Source organism: Melanostigma gelatinosum (assembly GCF_949748355.1).
Source record: "Melanostigma gelatinosum genome assembly, chromosome: 19".
Taxonomy (NCBI): domain Eukaryota; kingdom Metazoa; phylum Chordata; class Actinopteri; order Perciformes; family Zoarcidae; genus Melanostigma; species Melanostigma gelatinosum.
In genome coordinates, this window is record NC_136652.1 from 4,027,051 (window position 1) to 4,037,994 (window position 10,944).

General features: G+C 45.8%; 1 protein-coding gene across 4 annotated transcripts in view; it reads left to right on the top strand.

Moving 5' to 3' along the window:
• LOC306793603 (kinesin-like protein KIF13B) overlaps positions 1–10,636 on the top strand; it is a 32,993-nt gene extending 22,357 nt beyond the window's left edge. For 3 of the 4 annotated variants that reach the window (XM_079291271.1, XM_079291272.1, XM_079291273.1), the window contains exons 30-41: positions 1,018–1,144; positions 1,931–1,986; positions 2,080–2,198; positions 2,673–2,849; positions 2,974–3,066; positions 3,401–3,553; positions 3,878–3,955; positions 4,524–4,617; positions 4,821–4,942; positions 7,242–7,307; positions 8,128–9,463; positions 9,550–10,636. In XM_079291271.1, the coding sequence (XP_079147397.1) occupies positions 1,018–1,144; positions 1,931–1,986; positions 2,080–2,198; positions 2,673–2,849; positions 2,974–3,066; positions 3,401–3,553; positions 3,878–3,955; positions 4,524–4,617; positions 4,821–4,942; positions 7,242–7,307; positions 8,128–9,463; positions 9,550–9,800 (2,672 nt within the window). In that variant the 3' untranslated portion in view covers positions 9,801–10,636. The remainder of the gene's footprint in view (positions 1–1,017; positions 1,145–1,930; positions 1,987–2,079; positions 2,199–2,672; positions 2,850–2,973; positions 3,067–3,400; positions 3,554–3,877; positions 3,956–4,523; positions 4,618–4,820; positions 4,943–7,241; positions 7,308–8,127; positions 9,464–9,549) is intronic. The other variant, XM_079291274.1, reaches the window with a different exon arrangement.
• Positions 10,637–10,944: the final 308 nt, after the last annotated feature.

Consider the following 10,944-nt stretch of genomic DNA (forward strand, 5'->3'; position numbering starts at 1 on the left):
AAGTGAGAAAACAATCATTCTGATGATCCAACTTTTAGGTCTAAGATCTGAATTGTTTCCTCTTCAGAACATTTGGGGGGGGGGTTTTGCTAGGATAATCTTTAACAGTTTCCTGTTTTGTTGTTGTTGTTGTGTTTGTTGTGGTAATACTCAGTTTGGCCACAATAGGCTGAAGCTCAATGCTACCCCATGTTCTAAATGTGGCTAATGTGTTTTCTTGCAGGTGAGTATTCATTTCTCCATGAACTCTAAACACAAAGTACATGTATTGTGTTAGCAAGTTATGTGACATCACTGTCATGTTTCTTTTGGCCATAAATGTTCATCGGTGCTCATCTGCCTTTAGAGAAAACATGAATCTTTTCGTCGTCTTCAGAGCTCGGTGTCGGGGTGCAGTAGAGCCTCTCCTGGTTTAAATGAGCAATACAACAACACTTTATCCCGATCAAAAACACAAACCGTTCCATCTGGCAAGACTCTTTTTTTTCACATATTTTCACAGCTGGAACTAAATGAAGGAACTTCTGCAGCTTATCCTGCCTGAACCTTTATTCCACCTGTTCTACAGTCACAAGCACCGGAGAGAAATCAGCTTCCATCAGACTTAGAAAATGTCTTTTCTCTCACTTCCCTCTTTGGGCTTCTGTTAGACTCTGATATGGATGCAGAATATATGGATTCAGAATATATGGATGATTGGTTGCAGCAGTATTTTCAGTCTATTTCCTCGTCATTGTGCACTTTTTATGATGTCATTTCCTCCCACTGCTCAAGTGTGATTCAGGTTTGAAAGATCTAGTACTTAACTTTTCCCTTCCCGTATTCAGTGTGTGTTTGAGGTCTTTACTTCTTTGTGTGTGTGTGTGTGTGTGTGTGTGTGTGTGTGTGTGTGTGTGTGTGTGTGTGTGTGTGTGTGTGTGTGTGTGTGTGTGTGTGTGTGTGTGTGTGTGTGTGTGTGTGTGTGTGTGTGTGTGTGTGTGTGTGTGTGTGTGTGTGTGTGTGTGTGTGTGTGTGTAGATAAGTCCGAGGATGATGTAGAAAGGGAGTCCCAGCTGCTGGAGTGTCGCCTGACGCTAACTGAAGAACGCAACGCCGTGCTGGTGCCGTCGGCTGGCAGCGGCATCCCCGGAGCGCCGGGGGAGAGGTGTGTTTGAAGGGAAATTAATTGATCCAGCAATTATTTTATTTTATTTTCCAGCAAAGGTTTGCTTTAAGGACACAACGCTTCCTGTTCACCCTTTGGAACGACCCTCTAAATATCGACAAAGACACTCTTACTTCATTTCCATTTCATGGTACTTTATACTTGGAATCCATCACAACTCTGAGGAGAACTCTGTACTTTTTACTCCACCCAGCTACAGTTACCTGTTACTTACATATGAAGGTTTCCAATACAGAATACGTGGCCTACTTATAAGATAAGATATATATTTGTGGCAAAAAAGACCAGCGATGACATTAAAATGCAACCACATTTAATATATAATACTACAACCTCTCTGAAAGAGGCTACTCTGCATAATCACACTTGTACTTTGGATACTTGCGTACATTTTGCTGATAATACTCACGTACTCTTAGTTTTTAAAGGAAAGCAAGCCAACTTTACTTGTAATATATGCTTTTGTCCGTAGTACATACATAAATCTGAATACCACTCAAATTCAAGTTGATTTCCCATCACAGTTGTGTGAGCTGATCATAATCCAAAAACATCACGTAATCCATCAGTACCTCATTTTGTACTCTCACTGAACTGGATCAGGCAGCTTTGTGAAGGCTGAATCTGTAGATGGTTATAATTATTGGGTAAAAGTCAAGTCTGGGTTAACTTTAACCTGAGCTCTTATTCCATGATTTATCTCACACCACCACCACCACCGCTGTGTCCTGGACGAGGAGTGCTGACTGTGCTGTTTCTCCACAGGGTTCCTGTCCCCGGTATGGAAGCACACATCCCCGTCCTGTTCCTGGATCTCAGCGGTGCGTCGCTCCTCACCGTTCTCCCCGTCTCCACGAGCGTCCAATTGGCTTATTTCCCGCCGGTCTCACTCTTCCGCCTTGTTTCCCCTCCAGCTGATGACTTCCAGTCCAGTGTGTCGGGCCCGTTGGCGGGGGGGCTGGATGCTCTGCTCAGTGGGGAGGAGGACGAGGACTTCTTTGACCTCCACGTTGTGAAACACTTTGATCCAGAGGTAATATGATAATAATATCAATAACTTCATTGGGGTAGCACTTATCTCAAGAAGGTTACAAAGTGCTTCACAAAAAGATATAAATATTTATAAAACCTAACGATACAGAAGTGAGTGATACATAATGACATAAAGTGCTCAGAGAGACAGGAGGGTGACAGGATAATAACTTAGTTTCTACAGCACGTATCTAAACAAGGTTACTAAGTTCTTCACAAAAATATTTAAAAAAAGAAACAATAAGTAAGTTCCAATGAAACATGATGACAAAAGAAAAGAACAATAAAAAAACACAAAAGCTACAAATCAGGCATAGAACATTCCTATGAAGACACGTTTTAAGATAAGGTTGATACTCGGGGTGGATTTGTGAGTTTCCTTCTCTTATATCTTGTCTCTGCACATCCCAAATGTGCCGCCGAGGCAGCATCCGTTAGCCGCTCACGTTCCGTGCTTGTCGATGTGCTCCTCCAGGTGAAGGCGGAGGCCTCCTGGGACTCGACGGTCCACGAGTGCCCTCAGCTGAGCCGCGTGGCGTCGGCCGAGCAGAGGGTCTACCTGACGGTCAGCGCGGTGGTCCAGCTGAGCCACCCGGCCCACATGCAGCTGGTGCTCAGGAAACGCGTCTGCGTCAACGTCACCGGGAAACAGGTGGGTGGCCCCGAGGCATGATGGGTAGGAGCCGTCTGACGCAGTGACGTTTTTTAGCTTTCGCTCTTAGAAAATGACTGGTCCACTAATGCAGTTCATTTAAATGTATGCGTTTGTGTGGCAGGGCTTTGCTCAGAGCCTGCTGAAGAGGATGTCTCAGCGCAGCACCATCCCAGGCAGCGGAGTCACCTTTGAGATCGTCTCTAACATCCCAGGGGTAAGAAGCCATCATTTCACCTCAGACCACCACTCAAGAGCACGGCGTTTACTGTGCATCAATGGGTTATTACAAAATGTGTCATGCATTGTTTTTACACAGCATTGTTGAATACTTGATGCTGATTGGCTACATTCTGTGTCTTTGCTTTCGAACGCACCGACCAGAGATGAATTGTAAACCTTGCAATAACTCCTTTGTGCTGCACATCAACACTTTGTGAGGGATAGTGGAGTATTTAGCTGTGAAAGGCAGCATGATGTAATTAAATGAAACCCCAGCAGGGTGCATCAGGCACTACCCCCCTTTACACCGTGTCTCCCTGCTCCCACAGGACATCCACGGTCCGGAGGACAGGGAGATGCTGGCCAGGCTGGCTGCCAGCACAGAGGGCGACCCGTCGGCTGACAGAGAGGCGGCCATAGAGAAATACCTCCGCAGCGTCCTGGCTGTGGAGAACATCCTCACTCTGGACCGACTCAGACAGGTCAGGAAACACACAATGAACCACTTGGTATTCAGCATCATTTACCTCCCTCAGAATAACTGAATGTCTGCCCACGCTCTCATTTAACTGTGCTCTTTTCATTGGTATTTGTCTGAAGCACGAGCACATTGAATGCTCATCGGTTGTGTTTTTATTTTCCTTTCCACCCCGCCAGGAAAAGAACCGGAAACATCTAATTCATCCACATAATACAAAGCCTCCAAATAGAGACACTGTGATCGTGTTTCCATAAGTGACACAATTAGAAACGCTTACAAAACACATTTTGTGTGTGTGTGTGTGTGTGTGTGTGTGTGTGTGTAGGAGGTGGCTGTGAGGGAACAGCTGGCAGTGAGAGGCAAAGCTTCCAGACGCTGCCTGAGCTCTCCAAACATCAACCGGGTAAGAGAGTTCAGAGTTTGACTCCTGCTAACCACTAGAGTAACTCTATGTCGGCTTCTTTGTGTTCGGGTTTGTTTGGTCGTGTGTCTCTGGTGTTAACCTGTCTCTGTCTCACTACCACCCTGGCTCTAACCCTCTAACCCATGAACCAGCTGTCAGCCAGCAGTGTGGATCTGTACTCCTCTACTCACAGGCTCAATGACTTCAAGGTGAGACACGTCTACTAATCTTCTCGTTCTGTCCTCAATGTCTGTCTTTCACATGAATTCTCTGATTGTGTCGTTTTCTATACACTAGTGTAGTGTTTGTTTGAGAAAGAATATATAGTTAATATTCAATATAGATACTTTCTGAAAAATCCAAAAGCTGAAACACTTAGAGAGCAGTGATTCCTGACCCGTGGTACCTCAGGGGGTGCTTCTGAAGGTGTGTGTGTGAGTGAGTGAGAGATTACATCTGTAGAGGACATCTATCAGTGTCGTTCCAGTTCTTCCTGCTCACCAATAGAGGCTGTTAAAGGTCACAGGTTACTTTGAGCCACATGTGTATTGTCCTCCTGTGTGTGCAGGGCTGGGAGAGCCACCAGGACCTTTCTTTTGTGCCTCCTTCATCTAGACGCACACTGCCCAGCTCCATTTCCCAGAGCCTGAGCCCAGAGACAGGTACTGACACAACCTTTGTCTTCTAATGGATTCCTTCTGTCATCCTCTTTTTGCTTCCTTTGATGTCATCAGCTCCGTCTTTGCTTTATCCCCCCCCCCCACAAAATGTATAATCTTTTCCTCCTTCCCCTCTGCCCTTGTTGTCTCCGTCTCTGCTCCTGCAACCTCCTCGTCTCCTCTTCCTCTCTCCTCACCTCCGTCAGTGCACTCAGGCTTTGCTGCGTCTTATCTCTCTCCAGTGAAGGCCGTGCCCAAGCTGCTGAAGGCGCTGCTTCCAGGTGGGGGGGAAGATGGTCGGGACCAGGCGGCTGTCCATCACCAGCAGGTACAATCGCTCTGGGTTTAAGGCTGTGTTCTGCACTCCGTCTTATCGGGGATTTCAACTTTACATGCATCACTGCAGCATGAATCTAAATATCCCCTCTACTCATCAGCAACTAGTCCTATTTCTCCTTGTTGCCATGGAAACAGAGCTTATGGAGATGGAAACACGAGCAATAAACAGAAAGTGTGTAAATGCCTCAGTGCCCAAGATGAGGGTTTCAGAAGGAGATCAACTTCCTCATCAACAAGTAAAACAAACTGTGTCGACCTCATATCAGTTCTAAGGTTGTGAGGCAAAACATAACCCATGGCTATATTCACCATATATATAAATATATATATATAAATATATATATTCATTCATTCATCGTGCATCAATCCGGGGTGTTTGAGTTAGTTTCTGGTTTCCATTGAACACTAAACATGAAACATTAGCGTCGTCAGTGTAAAACTTGAATAAGTTTGGAAGATGACATCATTTGCTGCTTCATTTTTGAAAAATGGAGATTCAACTTTTTTACCCTTCGATTGGTTTGGAAGAAACATTGTATTTGTAAAAACTAGTTAAAAAAATATGATTTGTATATTTAGTATCTGTGGTGATCTATAAGACACATTACTGGTTAATGGACTGACCCATCTTTAAATGGAAGAGTCCACCTGCTAATAAGATATGAAAATGCTTCATCCCTATTAACGGCGTTATGAATACCAAAATGTAAGTATTCCAATCTTTGTGATGAGAACCAACGTAACTGTCGTTTGGAGCCACTTTGACACACCCGGGTCACGACTAACTGTCTGCACATACAGCACCAGTGATTGACGGGCCGTACAGCGTGTGATCGGAGCAGAAGCTCCACAAACAGCCCCCACTGAGACACGAGCGCTCTGTATGTAGAGGGGCTTCATTTAGGAGCCTCCTCACCCACTGATCTCCAATCACGTGCCAGTCGAGACGCGGGACGTCCGCGCCTTCTCGTTGCAGCTGAACACCACGGCGTCTGCTTCCACTGATTGGAGCCTTGAGCCGCGGAGGGGAAGCTCATCAGGGCACTGGTGTGCCGCGGTGTTCGGGGGGGACGGAGCCTCGTTAGTGCATCGTTTGAGGCCGTCGCTCTAATGAGCGCCACCATGACTGCCACAGGTGTTTGGAAAAGTCGACGCGGAAACAAAAAGCCGTGTTCTGACAACATCAGCAGGCTGTTGAGGTGTTTGTGTATCAGAGGAGTGCTCGAATGTAACCCTGATCTGAAAAACACTCAGTGCAGTGGATGACTTGAAGTGGCCCTCTAGGGCTTGAAAGTTTGTCTGGGACAAGATCCAAAATCCTCCACATAGATCTGACTGTGTTTTCATGTGCTGGATACATTTCTTGTTCCCTATTGAATAAACCCAGCGTGCACCTGTCCACGCTAGAACATTAGGAGGCAGCCGTCCTTCCTGACGCGTTGTGTCCACTTGCAGGTTTGTCCCGAGCCAGAGAGGGACAGGATAGACGTGTTTGACCTGCTGTCTGATGGCGGACACGGCGTCCCTGTAGGTCTTCGTCCTGCTCCGAGCCAAAGCACAAAGAGACCCAATCAATTCCCCCATGAGAGCCACACAATCACCCTGATTCACATCCTCAGTCGAAATGTCTTGATTTATTAAACATCAGACTCAAGAGCCTCTTCAAACAGAAAGAAGCTAATCACACACGCTATTGATTGAGCTGGCGGATCATAGGGAGTGCTGGAGGTGACTAGCATGCTGAGCAGGGATTCATGCTTGTGGGTGCAATCATAGTTTTTACCCGTTTATCATGATTATTTGATCTGATGAACAGATATTATTGCACTTTCTGCATCTCATAACATCTTCACTGCTGATCACTGTGACGTCTCTCCTCATATATTGTGCCGTAACAACACACGTCTGTGCAGAGCTAATATATTGGACCAGATGGCCGAGTGGCCGAGTTCGTTATTCTGGTTTAGTGTTCTGTGAGGCTGTCGGAGAAAGCAGCAGAATGTTCAGCCCACAGGATCTGACATCTGTCCACTGTTGTAGGTTCTGTCTCCCCGTCACAAGCGTTAGAATGTCCTCACAGCAGCTGATCCCTCCATGCACTCCGTCTAATGAACAGGTTTGGGGAATCTACCGGCTTTAATGAATATCTAACCTCCAGGTGGAACCGGACCGAAATGACACCGACCTGCTCGTGTAAATCTGCTCGACAGGCTTTCAGCGCCGATGTGCAAATGTCAGATTGTTTTATTTGAAGATGTCGTTAACGGAGCGTTCCCTTTGTGCCGCAGAGTGTGCCTCGCATCATGGTGCAGTCGGCCAGTGTTGAAGAGGGCTTCAGCAAACATCAGCAGCCAGTAAGTTCTCCAGACCCACACGGTGTGAACTGTTGCACTTCTCCTGCTGTTATCATTTTTATTGTATTGTTTTCTATTTTGCCGTGGTGTCGGTTATTTTTGTACTTTTTGTGTGACATTTCTCTTTTTTTTAATCATTGGAAACAAATGACAGCGTTAGAATCAGTTATGTGTAGCATTATGTTGGTAGAGATCTCTCAAGATGCTCGAATCAATATTTTTAACAATGGATCTGTGACTGTCCCGTGAAAGAACATCAAAATGCCAAACATCTCTAACCTCTCGGCTGTATTGAGGGATTTTAGCGTCTTGTTTTGGTTTTACATCCCATGACTTTACCGTTTTGGTTGACTCTCACGGCTCTCATCAGCGTTGTTTTCAGTGTAAAGCGCTCCATGGTCAGCACCAAACAGACAGACGAGGTTAGCAACTAGCGTGTGACCATAGTGCAGCGGTCAGCCGCTAGGGTCAGATATTTCCCTCAGGAGGTGGAAGAGAAGAAAACATTTGCCAGCTGAACACGACTCCGAATAAATGTTTTTTTCATATCTGCAGGATGTGTAAATAAGCAACTGTTCCCCCGATCAACTTCTCTCGGATGTCTTTACCCTTTTGTTCATGCTACACCCCATGTGGCCATACACTCGGGTGCAGGTCTAAGAGATTCAAATCAGTGATTCAGAACAATGAAAGATCAGTGGGAGTGTGTTTCAAGATTACCGCTAGAGTGAAGAAATGGTCAACATTGTCAGGCAGGGATTTAGCCTTCTGCTGCATTCTGAGTCACCAATACCTCCATTGCTATGTTTTCCCCTCATAGGTTGCCATTGAGGAAATCATTCCTCCCGATTTCCAAACCGAGAGCCCCAGATCTATGCCCCTCCCCCCGCCAATCATCCCGGAGACAGAAGAGCCCGCCCTCAGCCCGGTGAGCGAGGCGTCAAACGGATACATGTCGACTAGCCTGTCTACAGCCACGCTCTCAGACATCTACACGCTGAGCTGGGACCTGCCCGTGTCATCTGGCAGCAGAACCAACGGCTTTGAGGTGGTGCCCGATGAAGAGGAAGAAGACGACGAAGTGACGCAATGTGACGCTTACTCCGAGTTTATCCATGTGGACCAATCGGAGCCTTGGGAGTCACTGCTGGTTTTGGACGATGAAGCGGCTGAAGAGAGGACGGACTCGCCCGATTCGTCCAAACCAGACGATACTCCGTCGGATTCCGACCTGAAGAAAGAACCTCAAGATCCTGATCAGTCTCTGTCGGCCCAGTTGATGGAGCAAGGGGAGCCTGATTCAGATGCAGAATCTGATTTAATAGGCCAGACCAAACAAAAGCAAGACTCAGCCATTGACCATATTGGATCAGAACAATTAGACAATTCAGAGCCACTTAAAGATTCATTGTTAGTAGAAGAGAAAGAATCCAAGCAGACAGAATGTTCACAGACAGAAGAACTCGAGCTAGCTGCCACAGACGAGACCGAAGCTGAAGTGTCTGCTCAAGAGGTTCAAAGTCAGTCTGAAACAATTGTCCCACAGCAGCCCAAACAAGACCAAACAACCCTCAACAGTGCTCAAGATCCAGCTCCACATCTGGACCCGGCCGCGCCCGAGGACTTGGTTCCAGCTCCTGCCCCATGTGAAGAGTTGGTTCTTCTAGCTCTGTCCAAAGAACAAGCCACTTCTGAGGCCTCAAACCCAGGTGGCACCTCCATGCCTACTTCATCCTCAACCACCGATGAGATCCAACAGGAAACACCTGCCAACGCATCAAAGAAAGCCGCCGCAGCTCCTTCTCTGCCCAGTGTTCAGACCCTCAAACCTGATGCCTCGGTGGCAAACCCCTTCAAGATCCAGAAAGTCAAGTCTTCAGACCTCAAGTCCTTCCAGCGTATTGTGGGCGTGGAGGAGGAGGAGAAGCCCGCACAGGTCGACCGGACCAGCAGCCTCAACCTCTCTGTGCCGATGGAAAGCCTGGAAATCATCTCCGACTCTGAGGAAGGAGATGCAGCTGCAGTTCTTCCCGACTGGCTGAAAGAAGGGGAGTTCGTGACTGTGGGGAACAATAAGAGCGGCACCGTCCAGTACGTTGGACCCACGGACTTTGCAGTAGGTACCTGGGTGGGCGTGGAACTGGAGGTACCAGCAGGTGAGCACAACGGCACCCAATCCTGTTGCTTCTTGATGCATTCTACTTATCTCCATCACCAAACATACCTTTCTGTCTTTCTCCAGGAAAGAATGACGGCTCAGTGGGAGGCAAGCACTACTTCCACTGTAACCCCGGCTACGGCGTGCTGGTGAGGCCGGACAGGGTGAGCCGGGCCGGTGGCAAGCGCCGCCGCCAACATCAGAAACGCCGTAGTGCCAACCTGTCCGGATCCAGCCCCAACCTGGCAGCCCTCACCGCTCTGGCCAAAGGCGAGGGTGGCGGGGCATCGACCGGCCGACCGAAAGGAGAGAACCGCAAGTCGTGGAACACTTGAGAGGCTCACAATCTGCTGAGTGGCTAACTGTGGCGCTCACGCATGCAGCAGCTGGTAGACGTGATTATAGGCTAAGCTTTCAGATCGACTGCAGGCTTCACTGCAAGTTTGGGAGACTAAGGCTGATCCAGTTCACACTGCTGTGATGGGGGAGAACCCTCTCACCATCACATGTAGTACTGTGTCACCCCTGATGTACTTAGGAATTTAAAAATGTTTTATCAGAAAATGTAGATGTTTGTCGATGCAAAGAACTTTTCTCAGATTCATTTCAAAGGACTGTCTGTTCTTTTGATGTTATTCTGCTTGCCAGGCTGAAGAATGTTAAACTAATCTAAACTCCAAAGGTTACGTGACACCGTCATGTGCTCATACTGTATTACACAGCTGCATGTATTGTATTGACTCTTGGTATCGTTAGTTTTTTACTTGTGCCTTGAAATAGAACGACTACTCAGCCGCCGTGCCTTAGTGATCAACCACCAGCCTGCTGTTTAACTGGAGCTCATTTTGGCTCTTGAATGTGTGATCTACTGTTTTAGAAAGAAATGATCTTGCACTCACTTTTCTGACAAATTCTACTGAAATTTTGCAACATTTTGAATCAACTTATGTGTCAAGATTGATTGGAAGTGACTTGTTTTTAAATGGAATATTTTTTTCATATTCTGCTGTGTGCATGGGGACACTTGAGTTATGTTGGAAAGAATTAGTATTCATTTTTGTTTGATGAACAAGATATTTTATACTATGCCTGAATGCTTATTTATTTAAAGATAGACATATCGATGGTGAAAAGCAAAATCACCTTTTTATATTAAATAAATTTCATTCTGCTCTCGTCATCCAATGTGGTCTGTGTAGAAAACATAATGAACACAGGAAGTCTCATTGATATCGCTTTATTCTCTTGTACATTTTATATATATATATATATAATATATAATATAATATATATTTATATATATATTTATATATATATTTATATTTATATATATTTATATATATATATTTATATTTATATATATATATTTATATATATTTATATATATCACATACTAAAATAAACAAGTTTAAAAAATGAACAAAGAAACTGTACAAAAAATGTATATATACTACATCTTAATTACAGAACAGTCTACTG